At 52.0% G+C, this 18602-nt stretch overlaps 1 protein-coding gene across 8 annotated transcripts in view; it reads left to right on the top strand.

Moving 5' to 3' along the window:
* The window catches only part of ABCC8 (ATP binding cassette subfamily C member 8), a 73589-nt gene that overhangs the window by 39899 nt on the left and 15088 nt on the right, over window positions 1–18602 (top strand). For 3 of the 8 annotated variants that reach the window (XM_032358183.1, XM_032358185.1, XM_032358191.1), the window contains 10 exons: window positions 1472–1577; window positions 1753–1869; window positions 2258–2333; window positions 3070–3175; window positions 10845–10895; window positions 12670–12705; window positions 13540–13638; window positions 14701–14785; window positions 15431–15511; window positions 17154–17291. In XM_032358183.1, the coding sequence (XP_032214074.1) occupies window positions 1472–1577; window positions 1753–1869; window positions 2258–2333; window positions 3070–3175; window positions 10845–10895; window positions 12670–12705; window positions 13540–13638; window positions 14701–14785; window positions 15431–15511; window positions 17154–17291 (895 nt within the window). The remainder of the gene's footprint in view (window positions 1–1471; window positions 1578–1752; window positions 1870–2257; window positions 2334–3069; window positions 3176–10844; window positions 10896–12669; window positions 12706–13539; window positions 13639–14700; window positions 14786–15430; window positions 15512–17153; window positions 17292–18602) is intronic. The other 5 variants (XM_032358190.1, XM_032358188.1, XM_032358189.1 and 2 more) reach the window with 3 other exon arrangements.

Raw genomic sequence — 18602 nt, 5'->3', positions numbered from 1 at the left:
CTTCCAAGGAGAGGGAACTCAATGGCACTGGCAAGATAACTCCATTAAAAAAAAAAAGAAGAAGAAGAAGAGAAAAAATGCAAAGTTGAGGCAAAACTTGAATCTTCTCATAAATTCTACCTATCAGTAGGTGGGTCCACCCTCCAGAGCCCCCCAGAATGAGCACAGTGCCTCCCTGCATGGTATCCACTGAATCTTTGTCTTCCTCAGGCTGAACATCCCCTCCTCTTTCCACGGGTCCCAGAGCCTTCCCGACCCTGGTCAGTAAAGCAGCTTTCCCCTAAGTGCCTGCATGTCCCATCCCTCGTTAGCCTGCAGCTCCGGGAGGCGCCTACTGCTGGGCTCTAGAGCCCCGTGGCTGCTCTCCCAGCGGCATCACCCTCTGGGGGATGAAAGCCTGAGGGGTGAGGGGCTGAGGTTTTGGCTGGGGAGTTTCATACCTGGAATGTGAAGAACTCCCAGAACCTCGGAGGTAGCTCCTGGAAGGCCAGGGCTTGGCGTGCCTCTGGGGAGAGCCGGCTATGCCATCACCCATTGCCGGTGGGACCAGACAGTAACAAACGTGCTCTGTACCTGAGCCCCTTCAGCCTTGAGGAAAGTGACCTCCCCTGATGCATGAGACCGTAGCAGGTCCTATGCAAGCTGGCAGAGAGATGGCTGTTGGAACCAAGTCGCTGATGGAAGGAGCAACTCACACGAGGAAGCTCTGGCCAGGGTTCAAGGATAGAAGGGGGCATAACTCAGCAGAACTATGGTCAAAGGAGTACATAACTAGGGAAGGCCAAAGATTAGCTCCCATTTCCAGGCTAATTGGCCTTGGCATTGTGCTGTCTAATGACCACCCCTCCTCTCCAGCCCAGCCCAGCTCTGTGATTCTGTATAGAAACCATGGTTTCAAGGACACTGCCCATGTCAGAAATCCCTTGTGCTGACCCAGAAGCATTTCCATAGGCAAACAGTCCTAATCTCGCTGACCGCAGGCTGAGGCCTTCTCCTCCTTGAGTTGGGCATAATGACACCTTCCCCAGCGGGATTTAATTATATGCATATTAAACATTTAACGCAGTATCTGGCATACAGCAGGGGCTCAGTAAACAGTGGCTATTGTTAATAACCAATCCCAACCCTAACCAACCCTAACAATGACCAACCTTAATTCCAACAGTAACTGATAAAGCCCAACACCAATGAACCAGCTTGAACATTTAACTAACGTTGAAACTAACCAAGCTCACCCCAACCCAGACCCTAACCCAGTCCCACATACTGGTCAACACTAACAAATCCAGGTAACACCGACTGCCCACCACAGATGCCTACTGGTCTGGCCCCCTCCAGTATGGCTTTGCTGGGACAGGGCCGTAGGACCTGGAACTTTCTCAGAGCTCCTCTCTCAGGCCATGCCCTCCTCCCTCTCCCCTCCCCACTGGCCCTGGCAAGGGTGAGGGGTGTCTATGTGCTTCCTCTGCAGTGTGCAAAAGCTGAGCGAGTTCCTGTCCAGTGCAGAGATCCGTGAGGAGCAGTGTGCTCCCCGCGAGCCTGCGCCCCAGGGCCAAGCCAGCAAGTACCAGGCAGTGGTGAGTGCCTGGATTCCCCTACCCCCTGCCCCAGTCACTCTCAATGTTTTTCTCTCGTGCCTGTACCTTGTGCCCTGCCATGTCCTATTTCTGCCTTTCCTCATTGGAACGGGGACTCCCTTCCCTGCACAATTCCCAGACGTATGGGTCCTTACCTCCTCCTGACCATTCCCAGCCCCTTAAGGTTGTGAACCGCAAGCATCCAACCCGGGAGGACTGTCAGAACTTCACGGCCCCACTGCAGAGGCTGACCCCCAGTGCAGATGGCGATGCTGACAACTGGTGTGTCCAGGTGAGTCCTGGGCCCTGCACCCTCATGCCTGGCCCCCCAGCACCGTCTCCAGGAGGGAACTCAGCATCAGAGACCTATGTGCTGAGTCCTCTGCCCTGGAGGTCACCCTGCCTGCTAGGAGGGTTCACAGAGTTCTTAAAACCAGGGACAACTCTTCCTTCTCTGTTGAATGGGGGAACACGTAACTCTCCTCTTGGAGAGGGTGCCTCGGGCAGGGATCAGCATGAGAAGGCCATTCTCTCTCTCTCCCCTGCCCTAGAAGTGATCCAGGGCCTGAAGTCAGTGTTTTTTGGCTTTCGTTGGGAGGGGGGGAGACAGGAGACCATTCACACTGAGAGCCCAGCTGCCCTTCTGTTCTCTTTCGGGCGGTGGGCTACCACCAATAAAGATCATCGGAGGCTTCTTCACGTGGACCCCTGATGGAATCCCCACACTGTCCAACATCACCATCCGCATCCCCCGAGGTATGGCCCAGCTCACGTCTCCAGCATGGTCTGAGAGTGTCCCCTCAGAGGCATAGTGGAAGGGTCACCTCCCCAGGTCTACTGAATGAAGTGGGGAGAAAAAGAAAAGCCGGCATGTATTGAATACCTGCTCAGTGCTCACTCTTGGTGGGTACTCTGGGGTATGAACACTAGAGAGCAGTGAGCCGAGTCCTCCCGAAGTCCATGTGCTGGTGGGAGTGCAGCAGCAAGGACAGGACTAGACAGCAGGGCCTTGATGTCCAACCATCTGCGGCAGACATGCGAGTGTTTCACAAAAAGAAGAGCGGTCCCGAGGAGCCAGGGAAGGCGCTTTGGAAGGGCTGGGGTTTCTGGGAATGAGCAGGATCCCTGGCATCCCTGGTGGGTCATGAGGCTTGGTGGGCATCCTGGCAGAGGCTGTAGCATGAGGAAAGCATGGAGGTGGGATGGAGATGGGAGCCAGAGTGGCCTCTGTTGGGACCAGGAGGAGATGGGCTCACCCTGGGGAGCACTAGAAAGAAGAAGCAGGTGCTTAGGAAGGAGCAGGGGATCACTGGATCACTGGTAGAGGAAGGACCTGGGAAGGTCTCCAGAAAGAAGGGCTCAAAGGGGGATCCTAGGTAGGAGGAGAGCAAACGGGGGTCCCAGGATTGGGTCTATCTGCCCGTCTGTCTGGGTGGTAATTGTTCAGACTCCCTCCTGCTCCAGTCCCATCGGCTGCCCGCCCTCCCTGCAGGCCAACTGACCATGATCGTGGGGCAGGTGGGCTGCGGCAAGTCCTCGCTCCTCCTCGCCACCCTAGGGGAGATGCAGAAGATCTCAGGGGCTGTCTTCTGGAACAGGTACTAAATGCATCCTCTGGGCTCAGTTAGTGGGGAGAGCAGACCATGGGCAGGAGGGCAGCCTTTCTTTCAACTGTCCTAGGGGGAAGGCACATCATGCTCTTATCGGGTACTTGACTAGTGCTGTTCGTTGTTATTCTCATCATCATCATTAGTACTTACTAAACCCTTACTGTGTACCTAGTGCTTTGCTAAGTCCTCTGCATGCATTATTTCACTTAATCCTTGTGACAACCAGCAAGGTAAGGACTGTCAGCAGTTCTTGTTTTATCCATGAGGGTTAAACTCTTTGTCCGAATTCACTCAACTAATAAGTGCCTGAGCTGGAACTTGCACTGCCTCCCCGTGTGGGGAACTGCGGCACAAACACTGGTTTCCAGCTTGGTTATCCGCAAAACCAACGCCAACTGCCCCGTGGGTGTTTTGGGGAGCCAAAGATAACTCAAACAAGACGTGGGTTTCCGCACAAAGATCCCTATCTTAATGAAAGAGCCAGAACCTCAGGTTGAGTCAATCGCGAATCTATTATTTATACCCACGTTCTTCCAAAAAAAACCACTTGAAGCTAGTTGATAAAAGATACATATAACATAGAAGGTTTTTAAAAAGCAAAAAAGGGCAGAGAAATGAAGAGGGTGGGAAAGGTGTACAGCAGCCTGGGTAGGGCCTAGCTCGGGGCCCCCCTGCCCCCACACCCGCAGCCCAAGGCAGGGGTACCTGACAGGTTCGTTGTGCGCATTCAGGAATAAAGTTTGCAGCCAGTCGAGCAGAGGACAAGATTTCCCTACAATTATTTCCAGGGGGAGATTATCATTCAAGAGGTCAGGTTTTTCAGAAGCCTGAGTACAGAACGGAGCACAGAGAAAGACCTTGGGTCCAGTGTCTGAGGACCTGTAGGCACCTCCATTCCCTGCTTTTCTAAAATGTCCCTGAATGGTGCATCCAACAGAGGGCAAGTTTTCCTCCTCCGTGGGGCAGTGGGCTGGCGGGCAAACCCTTTGAGTTTCCTGTGACTTCAGCATCTGGAGTCTGAATTCCATCAGGGGCAGAAAGGTCTCTGCCTCCACTCCCCATCTTATTTGGGGGATTTCTCAACACGGCCTGACTGGGGAGACCCTTTGTACCAACTGTCCCTCCGGGCTCTGAATGAAAGAGCCTTTCCCTGTTGGTTGAAGTTGTGTGTCTGCGAAGGGAAGACGGGATTAAGGATCCCGGAGATTGGGGCTGTCCCTGGATTCTTGGGATTGTGACCCACTCAGCATGAGTCAACCCCCACCCCCACCACCACCCCGGGCCTGATCCCTTGGCCCCTGTTTCTTCATCTCTTCTCCCAGCCTCCAACCCCGGGTGTCCTCACAGCATCTTCAGCCCTCTCTGTCCTCTGCAGAAGCAGCAGGCATGCTTGGCTGGGGTTCAGCCCTGCCCCCCCCCCACCTCTTCTCCAAGCGTTGCCAGCCCTCAGGGTCTGACTACTGCCACCTCTGTCTCTGGAAGCCTCTGCCCCAGCCCGGGAGATACGAGCGACCTCTCTAAGGCAGCCAACATTGAGCAGCCAGGCACGGGACAAGGCCCTTCATTTACTTCATTGTCTCAGTCAGTCTGCCTGCACCAAACTCTGTGAGGTAGACATCATTAACCCCACTTCACAGATAAGGAAACTGAGGCAAAGCAAGCGACCCGAGGCCACCCAGCTCTTAAATGGCAGACGTGGGATTTGTCCTAGGTGCTCAAGCACATGGGCTTTCTACTGAGTGCTGAGAGAGCAGGAGCTCAAGGGCAGTGTGAAGAAACCGTTAGGCAGACAGTCCCAAGGCCAGCCGCCCGCTGTGGCCAGGATACCTCCCTACCTTGTCCTCAGAGCCACCGCTCAGGTGCTCACAGCTCTGTCCTCAGGACCCTTGCTCTCAGCAAGCAGCGGGGCCCCAGCCCCTGGCTAGGTTTGAGTCTGGGGGAGTGGGTGGGACTGAAATGTTCTCACTTCTCCAGGATCCATTTTGCCCTCCTCCACGGTGCAGCATCCCTCCCAAGCAAAGCGAGCCACTTCCAGGGAGCCTGCAGCCCACCCTAGGAAGTTGCAAGACTTGGTTTGCCATGCAACTCAGACTCCTGTCTCTACACTGATGCATTCACTCACCCCCCCTGTTTATTGAGCATCTACTGTGTGCCAGACCCTTGGCACAGCAACAAAAAGGCAAAGATGGTTAAGACATGGCCCCTGCTTTTATGGGAATGGAAAGGAGATCGGGGCCCTAATTGAGCACAGAGGAACAACAATGACCTCTGTAAGGAGAGAAGGTGTTGGAGCCTTGAAGAAGGAGCGGGTTTCATCTGATGAAAGAGGCAAAGAAGGGTAGGAGAGGAAGGTGTTCCAGGCAGGGGTATCAGGATGGCAAAGGTGCACTGATAGGGAAGAACATGATTCTGGAACCTGGAGCCCTGGAGGTATGGGACACAGTGGCGGACAGCAGGAGGGGGATTAGGCTTGGCTCAGATGCCCCTATATACTAAGCCTGGGGAAGTAAGATCTAGCCTGAAGGCTGTAGAGGAATCATACTGGTGATGAAGTTAGCATGGTGGGGCGAGGGGGTGGGGGGGCGAGGGAGGAGCTGCAGAAAGGGAGACCAGTTAGGAACCCATTACAATGTACAGCAGCTGGGTGAAGGAGTCTGGACAGACACGACTCAGTTGCCTTCATCTGCTGTTTGCCTCTCAAAATCCGGGACATGCACAAGCTCTGTGCAGCCCACCTGTCGTGGACATTGAGTGAGTGAAGCGTGGGGGCTGTGTGTCCAGGGCCCCTTGCAGGCAAGCTCCGCACCTCAGACACTGGGCTCAGGTCCTCGGGGGAGGCTGCACTTGGAAAGCAAGCCAAGAGCAAAATAGCATTTAACCTGGCAGCCTCTCCTGCAGGCCTGCCTGTCTGCAGCCAGAGGCCCGGGCCATGGCAGGCTGCCCCGATGTTTTCGTCCACACCGCCACCAAGGCCTGGTGACCAGGCAGCCAGGAAGAGCTCCAGCGGGCAGAGGGCGGGGAGCTGGGGGATTAGGAGGCTCAGAACAGCAAATACTCTGGAGAGATGGGTTGGTTTGTATGGCCGTTCATGTATTCTTGCAAAGAACAAATGACAAGTGTCGCTGAGCAGACAGGAGCAAAAACTCTGGAGGCAGACTGCCTGCGTTCAGGTCTGAGCTCTGCGCTTTGGGAAATTCCGGGACCTTTCTGGCCCTGTCTTCTCTTATTCCCATGGGGCTGATGTGAGGCTTAACCTAGCGTGTAGCAAGTGCCCTATAAATATTATCATAAATATTATTCTTAGACAATGGACTTCTATGGCAGGTACAGAATTCCCCAGTGGCTCTTGAATGCATTCCGGCTTCTCTCTCAGGAGAGATGGTAGTCAGCTCCCTGGGCAAGGAGACCATATCTTATTTGTCTCTGTATCAGAGAGCCTTTGCTAAATGAATTCCTTTGCCAAGTGAACAAACCGGGAACAATATATGACCTTCCAGAGGCCGCCATCATAAATGTGTCTTGACCTCTCTCTCCTCCAGCATGCCTTTGTCTTTGCTGTTCTCCTAACTCAGAGCTCCACCACGCAATTCCCCACCAACATTTGGAAAGTGGGAATCCTGTCTGTGCGTGCCTCACACTGTGGTGTGATTACCTGCTAATGTGTCTCTCCATGACACAGAGCCCCTTGAGGACAGGACTGAAGGGCTGTCCCCCAAGTCCCCAGCACAGGTATATTTTGTGAACTTCTCTGTGCAGACTGCAAAGGAGAAGACCTACCCCAGGGAGCTCATGGGTCCTGGGTAGACAGAGACATGCAGACGGAGCCCCAGGGTGGGCACGGAGGGTCCATCCGGTGAGGGCAGCGGCCCTGGGCAGAGCCAGCACATAGGCCACCGGCTCCAGGTCTCATGGAGGACCACATGCCTCCCCAACATGCCCTTTACTAGCAGGTGCCCTCCAGCATGCAGCACTCTGCTTTAGCTCAGTATCAACCTGGGAATCTGTGAACGATCTCCTTAATACCTAAGAAGAAAAAGCTTTGATGAAAAGTTAATATTAGCAGATATACTCCTGTGAAATTCTTTCCCTAGAAATGAGGAATAGGGCCATTCATGACCACAGCAGAATGATTTTAAACATCCCCAGGGAGCCAGCAGGAAGTAGAGCCCTGAAGAAAACACTGGGGGGGAACGTTCCATTTCCTGAGGAGGAACTGTAAATCAGCCTCTCTGGAGCTCCCTGATGCCCCTGCTTCCACCACCTGCTGTGGAGTCCACATAGGAACCGTTTGTTATTCTGTCTGTGCCCACTCAGGCGGCCTTTTTGCCCTGGGCTGCCCTCAGAATGCTGTTGCCTTGTGGGGGGTTGGTGGGAAGGCTGCCTCCCAAGACCCTTGATGCCCCAGGAGGTGAGAAACAGCTTCCTTTTGTGACTATGGTCCTATCTGCCCTTGCAGTTCCTGGAGGCTGTGGGGAGTAAAGGGTAAAGGGCTCAGGTGACCCCAGGTTTCCTGGAGGAGTCAGATGTGGTGAGGTAGTAAGCAGACAAAACAGGGGGCCCTGCATGGAGGTGATGAACCAGGCTTGGAACCCAGTGGTTTTTGGCCATAGTCCTGAGTCTGCCCCTCGCTTGCTGTGTGACCTTGGGTAGGTTATTTCACCTTTCTGAGTTTTGGTGTCCTCACTGGGACAATGAGAAAAATGCTTTCCTCTCTCGGAGACTTGGTGTTAGGACCCAATGACATTAATTGGAAAGTGCTCTGTGGGTAAAAAGTAACATTTCAAGGTAGCTACAGACCTGTTGGGGGCAGGATGAAGGGACCCTGGGGACCCAAAGGTTCTTACTTCCTCTCTAACCTGTTCTGCCTCTTCCCTGTTTATTGATTGCTGGGATCTTAAACAAGTGGCAGGCCCATTTGATTCTCCCTCCGTGTGCATCTTTGGGACCAAGCATGGAGCCGAAAGGTGATCCCCCAGTTCTGCAACCCCACACCTTGCCTCCGACCAGCTCGGAGCTGTGTTTATAACATATTCTCCCAGTGTCGCTGAGGTTCGTGCCATTATCCCAATTTTATACAGAAGGAAAGAGAGGCTCCCCTAAGGGAAGGGACTGGCCAAAGATTTCACACTATAACACTAGCGAGTCAAGAAACTCCTCAGAGATGCGCTTCAGATCCCATATTTTTTGCAGTTCTCTGTGCTGCCTCTTCCTCCAACCTAGAATTCCCTCCCTGTCTGCCCTTGGTCCTCCCCCACTTTCAGAGTTCATCTCAGCTCTGACTTCTTGGAGTCTTTCCATACTCTCTCTGATTTCTTCTCCCCCAAACTATTTTTTACATTTACATCATTCTCCGATTCTAGAAAAATGTCATTAAATTAGAAAACTTACACAAGTATAAAGAAGGTAAAAACCACCCATTTCCAGTCTTCTCTCTATGCATTTGCAAGGTGTTTGTGCGTCCTTTCCCCCGAAATTTCTAGGATACTTTCTTACCCTACTTGGTTTTGGCCCTCATAACTTTCTGACTTTTCTCTACCAGATAGCAAGCCCTGTAAGGGCGGGCTCTGGACCTCAATGCCACTTGGTGTGCACACAGCTCCTAGCTGGTTGAAGGGAAGGCAATAGGGTTGGAGAACTGGGGGGAATTGTCCTTCAGCTCAATGCTTGGTTCCAAAGGTACGGAGAGAGGAGGGATGGAATGGTCCCAACACATTTAAGACCCCATGAGAGAAAGGATGTGCCCCCTGTACCATCTTGTACTTCTCAGATGGAATTATCTACACACAAAGGCTTGGGGAGGCTTATTCTAGGGAGGCTGGGACTACACTGGAAATAGGCGAAGATGTACCTGGATTCATACTCCAGCTTCCCTTCATCCTAACTGTAACATCGGGCATGTCATGCAAATTCTAAGCCTCAGTTTCCCTATCTATAAAATGGGGATACTCACACCTCTTTATAGTGTTGTCCTGTGGATGACAGCTTCACACTGTGTCTGGTATGAGGACAGCCCTCACTGAGTGCTAGTCTCCCTCCCTCCCTTCTTCCCAAATGACAAAGATGTCAGTTAATAACCTCCCTATGCTACAGGTCACTTGTGCGTTAAGCAAGGTGGTGGCTGGAAAAGATGCTCTTCCTGCCTTAAAATCCCACTGGGGATGAAAGACTCATGCAGGAGCTGATTAGAGAGTTAGGTAGTCCTTTACAAAGGCTAATTGAGCAGTCCAGACAATGATGGGAGCTGAGTTAGGGCCCAGAGCGCTCACTGTGTGCTGGAGTCCTCAGGGTGGCCGCAGATGTGCTTTCCTCTAGGTAAAAGACAGCTCTGGAAGCAGCTCTTTGCAACTCTGAAAGCAGGCAAGACAGGAAGTTTCCAGAGACAAGCTCATCTGGGCCGTGCCATAGTTGGGATTTGTAAGCTTTGGTTTTTCATCTGTCTCACGTTATCGGCTGCCCAGAAATTAAAGCAATCTGGTGGTTGGAGAATGCAAGGTTGGCTGGGGTTGAGAGAATGAAAGGAGACCCCAAGATCGGAGAATAGAACCTTGAGGGGACGTGAGACTACGCATTCATCAAGATCTCCTCTCAGCTCTGCTCCTCAGCAAGGGACAGAAAGGAATTCATCAGTCTCCTTTCTGTCCCTGGTTTTGTCCATCCCAGTGCTCCTGACCAATCACAGTGAAGTAATGTAGCATGGTCATTAAGAGCATGAAGCTTTAGAGTCAGACACATAGATCTATTTCCTTTGCTACTTGCTGGCTGTGTGGCTTTGGGCAAGTTACTTAACCTCTCTGACCCTCACTTTCTTTGTCTGTGAAGTGGAGACAGTCAAAGTCAACCTCCTTCATGTGATTATTTAAAGCTTACAAAAGATGATACTATTACAGAGTTTATCACAGTGCTTCTAAAATCTCAATATAAATGTTAGCTGGTTTTAGTGTGATTAAAGTAAGATCTGTATGAAAACAGAGCCAATTGTCTTTCCCCAAATATGCATGTCAGAAACACCTATTTTCTTGACAGAGGGCTACTTCTGGAAGGTTGAGAGGTGGTCTGGGGGAGGAGAGAGAACACGGGCAAAGTCAGCATCAAAATTCAGGTCACCTCACTCAGACTTTTCATTTTTTTTTTTACTATAATCCACGGTGTGAAACTCATTTTACATCACAGTCTATTACATTCATGCATTGATAGATAGGAGAAAAAATTGTCACCCAAAAATACACCTCTTAACCACATGCTATGCACTTTTTTCTTTAGAGCAGCTCCAGTTGACTTCCTTCACCCCAATTACTGGGTCCCAATCTACAGCTTGAAAGCACCACATAAACTGATTCTGAGCTGGACAAAGTCCCTTTGCCTCTCTGAGCTTTTGTTTTCCCAACTGGAAAACCATCGCGATGCCCAGCCTGCCTTGCTGTGTGTGCTCTGAGCCCGGGCCAGGAGCACGGATTTAGCCCTTGCTATTTGGAGGGTGCTCATCTAGGTGCTGTGGGAGGGACAGAGATTGAGAAGAGGAAGCCACCTGGGGACACTGGGGAGGGGTGGGCGGGGCAGGGGTGGCGGGGATAGGCTGCTCTCCAAAGACCTTTGTGATGGAGAGAAATGCAGTGGAGTGAGAGTAACTTGGTGTTGGTTTTTCCCTTTTGTGCCCCAGCAGCCTTCCTGATGAGACGGGAGAGGACCCCAGGTACAGCCTCGGAACTGGGTTAGAAGTGGGTCCCAACAAAGGGAAGAAGCTGGGGGACTGGGAGGGCTTGTGGGGGTGGGGTACTAAGTCTGGACCGCAGGTCTGCAGCCCACATCATGTCAGAGGCCCCAGACCTCACAATAAGGCATACTTTCACAACAAGGGCAAAGTCTGCTTCTTGGGGAGAAAAAACCAACTTAGACACACCAGTCGGTGGCCTTCAAAGGCCATATAATATAGAAACACATATACAATATATCTGCGGCTTAAAAATTTCATGGTGAATGCAATGGCTGGCTCATTCGGCAGAGCATGAGACTCTAGATCTCAGGTCGTGAGTTCAAGCCCCATGGTGGGTATGGAGCCTAGTTAAAAATAAAACTAGTTAAAAATAAAAATTTTTAAATTAACTAATTAATTAAAATGTCATGGTGGATAGTCAGCAGCTACCTGCTTGCCATGGGCTGGTGGGAAGGGAGAAAGGGAGTAACTGCTAATGGGTACAGATTTATTTGGGGGAGGTGATAAAAATACTGTGGAATTAGCGGTGACATTTGCACGATCTTGACCCAACTAAAAACCATTGAGTTGGAAAACAAATGGCAGGGAAAAGAAAATTAGGGGGGAAAAAAAGGTTCTGTCTAAAGGGTCCTAGGGAGTGCTTCTGAAAAAAAAAAGTTGAGAAACATTGCTATGAGAGGAGGTGGATATCCCCCAGGCCAGACAGAAAATGAGGCCTTACTGCTTTATGTTTAGTGTATGGGCCTGAAAAAATCCAAGTAAAATCGATTAATGAGGCTCCGAGACCCTCACAACCCTCCCCAACCTCACAGCTCCCAAGAACATCCCAGACACCCGGGCGGCAGCATGAAGCCAGGACTGGGAACGTTGACTCAACTTTGTACATACACTCAAGCTCCCGGCCTTCGCTGTGATCCTGGTTTCACTTCTCCGTGGTTCCTTTGCCCTTTCTCCCACCTTGTCCTCAAGTGCCTGGGTGTGATGGCAGGCCCAGCCTCTCTAGCCACAGTGACCATGCTTCCCGAGCCAAAAGGCCCAGCTGACAGTACATGACAGGTCTGACCGGGGGATGAGAACAGCGGGATAGAAGGGCGACACCAGAGCGGTTGCCGGCAGCCCAGGGCACGTGGATGCTGCAGCTGACTGTGCCCCTCCCCGCAGACTCCCGCACATTCCACCGCCGGCTGCTGACAGGGCCACACGAGGCTTCCCATCACGCCCGAGCCCTTCTCGGCCCTCTGGCTGCCACCGCGAGAGCTCTGTGGGCCAAATGTTCCCACACACAAGCTGCAGGCCTGGCCCGGCTCCTTCCAGACAGCCCTCCCTGCCCCAGCTGTTTCGGCAGCCACGTCTGTCTGAGACGAGTCTGTGCATTTGAGCCCCGATGCAGAGGCCGGTGTCTGGAGGAGCCACATGTTGGCCTTCATACTCGTGACACAGGATTACCCACACCCCCGCCCAAAACACACACACACACACACACACACACACACTTACACCCCTGGTGCCTTTCCCCACTCTCCTTCTTGGCTGGGGCCCTCCTCACACACCTCACACATACTGGGGTGACTACACAGGGTCGGGCAGCAGAGGCTCCCCCAGGACGGCCAAGCCCCACTCCACACCCCTCCAGGCAACATGGGTGGCTGCATCCTTGGTCCCAGGGGCTATAAAGGCACCCTCATGCTGGGTTTGAAGGAGCCTGGGTGTCTGTGGAGAAGTTGGTGCATGCATGGGAGCCCTGAAGTTATGTCTTTTCTTCCTGGTGCAGCACAGAGCGGGAGCCAGTGGCCGACTCGGACGTCAGGTACTGTGATGGGGAGCAGCCGCCCTCTGGGCAGGCTTCCTCAGAGGGGTTCTTCCAAGGGAGACACAGAACTCTTTTTTTTTTTAAAGATTTTATTTATTTATTTGACAGACACAGATCACAAGTAGGCAGAGAGGCAGGCAGAGAGAGAGGGGGAAGCAGGCTCCCCGCTGAGCAGAGAGCCCGATGCAGTGCTCTATCCCAGGACCCTGGGATCGTGACCCGAGCCAAAGGCAGAGGCTTTAACCCACTGAGGCACCCAGGCGCCCTGGAGACACAGAACTCTTGAAGGCAGCCCCGCAGGGCCCAGCCCAGCTGCGGGATAGAGGTCCAGGGGGGCTCCATGCTTCACCAGATGGGTCAGAGGCCTCAAGCTGCTCCCTTCACACCAGATCATTTTTATCCCCCTGACCCTACCCCTTGTCTTTGGTCTTCAAAAACCTGATCACACTAAATGTGGTTTCCTTGGCTCTGCTTATTTTTTTAAAAAGTTCCACTTGGACAATTACCTGTTAGTGTCAAAATCAAGTGGTTTGAGGGCCTCTCAGGGAAGAAGGAAATTAGGGGTTGAGGCATTACTCAGGACACTCAGGTGGGTGACGGGGTGGGACAGGTTGGCATCAGGGCAGGGCAGGGCAGGGCAGGGCAGGACTGCGAGCCCGTTCCCCCTAGTCTGCCAAGACCCCAGCACCCAAGCCCAACCCAGGCCTCTGGAGGCCACACAGATTCCTGCCAGGTGCACCACCTCCCCGGTCTAAGCCATCTGCCTGACAACTGCCTCTGAGTACAAGCCCCTGAGAAGGCCTCTCCTGCTCCCACCTGCTTTTATTCCAGGAAGAGAGGCCCCGTGGCCTATGCTTCTCAGAAACCATGGCTGCTAAACGCCACTGTGGAGGAGAACATCACCTTTGAGAGTCCCTTCAACAAACAACGGTAAAAGCCTCTCTGAGGAGGACAGGCTGGGGGAGGGGAGAAACTGGTCAGGGGCAGCCCCGGACAGCCCTCCCCGGCGCCGGAGCGCCAGCTGGCTGCTTGCGCCCCCATCCATCTCCCATACCCAGCCGTCCTGCTCTCCGGGATGCTTATCTGGATTCTAGCCTGTTCCATATGGCGCACCTGGAAATGATTCAGATATGCCTGGGCATTGGGATGATCTAACTCCTGTGGGTGTGAGGTCATTGTGTGGAAGCCCCAGTGCCTTCCCTTGGGGCGAACGGGAAGGCTGACCCAGCTTCCCATCGTTCCCTATACCCGCTCTGCAGCTCATGCGCTATTTTTCCTCCCATGATAATAATGGTTACCATCCACTGAGCTCCTGAGTGTCAAGGGCCGTGTCCCACTCTTGCTATGCGCGGTTTCCTCTAATGCTCACAACTGCCCCAGCAGGCAGCTACTATGATTACCCTCTTTTTACCAGGCTCAGAAAGGTTAGGTAACTTGCCCAGAGCCACCCAGCCAATAAGTGAGAGAAATGGGTCTCAAATCCAAGGCTGCCTGACACCCAATTACATGTCACCTAGACACTCTGATGCCTCCATGCACCCGGGCTGGCACCTGCCCAAGCTAAGAGTTGCCTAGGGAAGTAGGAGAGGAGCAGGCTGGCCAAATATTTGATCAGCCATCATCATTACTGCCAAAGCCTACCAGCAGTGATTTTCCCTGGCCGTGCCCCCAGTGTGGGCTCCGGCCGCAGCTTCTCCCACTGCGCAGGGGCCCGGGGCCCCCTCTTATCACTTACATGGCATATTTGCTACTATCCAATTTCATCCTTCAAATATTTAACTGGCCCCAAGACTCTGTGAGGTGCTGCCCTCAGCTCTTTTCACGCTCACGTGGTGTTTGCTTGCACCCAAGCAGAAGGCCATTAAAGCCATGGCTCTCCCTGAGCCCAGCTGCCCCAAAGCTAATGGCCCAGTGCATGTGGTCAGGCCCCACTCTGGCCAGGCTGACCGGCTGTGTCCTCGCCCCCATCCCACCCCCCCCCAACCACTCCAGGTACAAAATGGTCATCGAAGCCTGCTCCCTGCAGCCGGACATCGACATCCTGCCCCATGGAGACCAGACTCAGATTGGGGAACGGGTTAGTAGCAGCCTCTATGGGATTTTGCACAAGGCAGGGCCAAGCTCCCCTGACCCCCAGCATGTCCGGAGATGATTTTCAGGGAAAGCAGGTGACTGGAAAATAAGAGCGGGGAAAGGTGGAAGAGCTGCCTGCAGTGAGGTCAGAATGGTCACAAGCCCTGGGCTGCTGGCCGTCCTCGACAGGTTTGCAACCCATGCTTTTGTGGGCTGGAGATGACTTGGTATCACCTTCGTTCATGCCTCACGTGTATTCTAAGACCCACAGGATACTACGATAGACCCAGAATCATCTCCTTCATGTACCCTGGCCAGGTGGGGCCCCTCCTCCGTAAGCTCAGGCATATGGGTTCTCCCACAACTGTCCTTCTATATAATTTAAATCCCTACTTCCTGTGTCTGAGTTGTCACTGGTCAGATGGTCCCTACATTATGAATCTCCAAAGATGTAGGAATCCCGCTCTCCACTTCGGAATGGATTTAGTAAACTTGTATAAGTCCCTCCTCTCTTCATGGTGAGGAGGGGTCAAAGAGGTGGAAAGAGCCAGGCCTCCCTCTCAAAGAGCTCACAGTCAAGAAGTGAGGGCCAGGACAGTCTTTCCTGAGGGGCTTTGAGAGTGTGACTTTTCCTCTCCTTCGATCACAGGGCATCAACCTGTCTGGTGGTCAACGCCAGCGAATCAGTGTGGCCCGAGCCCTGTACCAGCACACCAACGTTGTCTTCTTGGTGAGTGTCTTAGCTGGTGTCCTCCTCGGGGCCCTCTATGACTCACTGCCTGGACACACACACACACACACACACACACACACACACTACCACCACCACCACCACCACCCCCCAGCCACTCCCTCTCCTGCCAGAGATATCAGCTAATCGCTGATGGTGAAATTGAGGCAAGGATAGTGCAAATGACCCTCTGTGGACTTTGCACTGAACTCTGCAGCAGCCGTGAAGGGAGATGTGTGGTAATTACAGGCTGTCTCCTTGTAGGACAGCCCCAGACTGTCAACACTTAGTTAGCCCCACTAGAACATGTGGAATGTATGTGCAGCTTCCCATCCCATGCCCAGAACAGACATTGCTAATTGATCACAGCAGTAGTAATAGAAAATTCAGCATTATCAATGAAAGCAATTCTGTGAAACCCCACATTAGGTTTCTTTGGGAAACTTAACTTGGCCTCAGAATCCTTCTCAACACAGCACTCCAGATAACCATTAACAGTCAAACATGATATCCCCTTATTAGCTATATCTGCCCTATTTCATGCCAAGTTCTGTGTTAGGTGCTTTGGTTGACACTGAGGAATTCGGAGAGCCAGCTCTTGGCCTCAAAGAGGTAGAGACTATCTAGGGAAATAGACTTGAGAGCCACAGCCCAGTTGAAAGCCAAACTGTGGTACAGTCTATGAGGAGACTTGTCTAAGGAGACAATGGTGAGGGCTAGAATAATCAGGGAGAGCTTCCTGGAGGAAGAACTTGAAGAGGGGGTCAGTGAAACAGAAGGGAAGAGGAAGGCCATTTGGGTAGGGAGTCAGAAGAAGGAACATCGGGTCTCTGAACCTGGTTTTATTCTTTCCCCCGCCTGCCCTCAATACACATAAATGCTCCCCATGAAACACACTTCAAAATATAAAGGTCCATAGTCTCTTTTACCCTCTGACATAGCCCTTTACAAAGTACCAACCTATTCATGGTCTTATGTGAGCTTTTGTTAGAAGAAGTAAAGTGGATATTGCCGTTTATTTCAGCAGCAAAGTTGTATTAAGCTCTTATTCTACCTGGCATGGGCATAAGGGGTGTCGGTTCTTGGGGTCCTCACAGGAGTGGACAGATAACTATCACAACTGGAATTGAGAGGAGGGAAGGCTAGGCATTGAAGTCAAGAAAGGACACAGGAAGAGCTAGGATAGAGCACTGAGGGATGAGTCACCAGGCAGACAAAAGGTAAAATGGCACTTTGGGCAGAGGAAAAATCATAGGTTAAAAACCTTGGAGTGGCAAGTTCTCTGGAAACCTGGAGTACAGGGAGCTTGGACAGGACAGATAAGTGAGACCAGACCGACGGAGCAGGTAGTAGAGGGCCTAGATCATCATGTTAAGGAAACTGGACTTCAGAGGCAATGGGGAGCTATTAAATTTCGGGAGTCAGGAAGTACCTATGATTAAATCTGTTTGAGAGCAGTAACTGACAACAGCCACATTTTAAGATGAGATATCTAAAACCCAGAGAGGTTAAGTACATTGTCCAAGGCCATACAGCTAACCAGTGTCAGTCCCTGGACCGGAGCTGGTATAACTCTGAGGGGTTTTATTCTCATTCTTTCCCCTCCCCCTTCCCTTGCCCCCACCTTCTCCCCTCTGCCCAGGATGACCCCTTCTCAGCTCTGGATGTGCATCTGAGTGACCACCTGATGCAGGCCGGGATCCTTGAGCTACTCCAGGATGACAAGAGGACAGTGGTCCTAGTGACCCACAAGCTCCAGTACCTGCCACATGCAGATTGGGTGAGGGGCCACAGGAGGTCAAGCTATGGAGGCCCGAGGTGGGAGAGGCAGTGGGACATCTTCAAAGGAGTCAGTGTCTCTGTAGCTCTTCCTGAGGGTCACAAAGCAGAAGAGATCCTTGCTGAATGGCTCCAAGCAGGCAGGGTCGCTCAGGCAAGTCCTATACAGGCCAAGGATTTGGTATCCCTTAGAGCTGCAGATGTTCCCTTCCTCACTTGGGGCCCCTGTGGGTACATGCAGGTCTGGCACCAAGAAGTCTCAGAAAGAAGCAGACACTCAATTCCTACCTTCTAGTTATGGCTTAGTTTGATGATTCATCTCCCCTGGCCTCGGGAATGCTTATTTGGATGGGAGAGCCATCTTCCTGCCCTCTGAGCCACTGAGGGTTGGAGGCATTTAAGTCAAGATCAGGTGGAAAATATGGAAACAAATAATGCAAGTCGTAGTGGAAACTTCAGTGTTATCAATAGAATGCAATTTTGTGAAACCCCACCTTAACCAAATTCCTGTACTCCTCAATATGTAGACAACAGTTACTTCTCAATTAATTGGCAAACATTTAAAGATTATTTATTTATTTGACACAGAGAGAGATCACAAGTAGGCAGAGCAGCAGGCAGAGAGAGAAGGGGAAGTAGGCTCCCTGCTGAGCAGAGAGCCCGATGCGGGACTCGATCCCAGGACCCTGGGATCATGATCTGAGCCAAAGGCAGAGGCTTAACCCACTGAGCCACCCAAGTGCCCCTACTTGGAAAGCATTTAAACTTTGAGATTGAAATCATGTGAATTTAAAATCTGGGCCATGCAAGACTTCTGTATAAATTTGCTCCTGAAAACTGATCTTTAAGCTCATGCTAAATGGGCCTACATCTTCCTTCTACTTTTTAAAACTATTATAACAGGTGCAGAAGGTCTGTAACTGAGTTTCCATAGTGACCTTGGCAAGGCAGTTCAGAACAATCTTTAGTCCAAAGAAGGCAGACAAAGGCATGACTGGTTCCTTGACATGGGTTCCTTGACATGTCAGACAGCAAGACGCCCAGCATCGCACCTCATACCCCAGAAGCAGCTGGGTTGGTGGTTGGGGGAGATATAGGAGCTGGGGAGGGTCTCTGAATTGATGACGAGTGTCTAGGGGAGGGTCTCTGAATTAATGACGAGTGTCTATGAATGGGAAACATTGAGTGTTTCAAATAAAATCAGTTTTATGATTTCGAAGAGGTATGGCCACACACCCTTAGACCAATAGGTACTTTGTCATCCACTGGTGGAACCTACCAGACATGCAGTCAGGAAGTGCTAGAGGTAGCA

The sequence above is a fragment of the Mustela erminea genome, chromosome 9, assembly GCF_009829155.1.
Source record: "Mustela erminea isolate mMusErm1 chromosome 9, mMusErm1.Pri, whole genome shotgun sequence".
NCBI lineage: Eukaryota > Metazoa > Chordata > Mammalia > Carnivora > Mustelidae > Mustela > Mustela erminea.
Note: the sequence above shows the minus strand (reverse complement) of the source record. Positions and strands in the feature narration are given on the sequence as shown.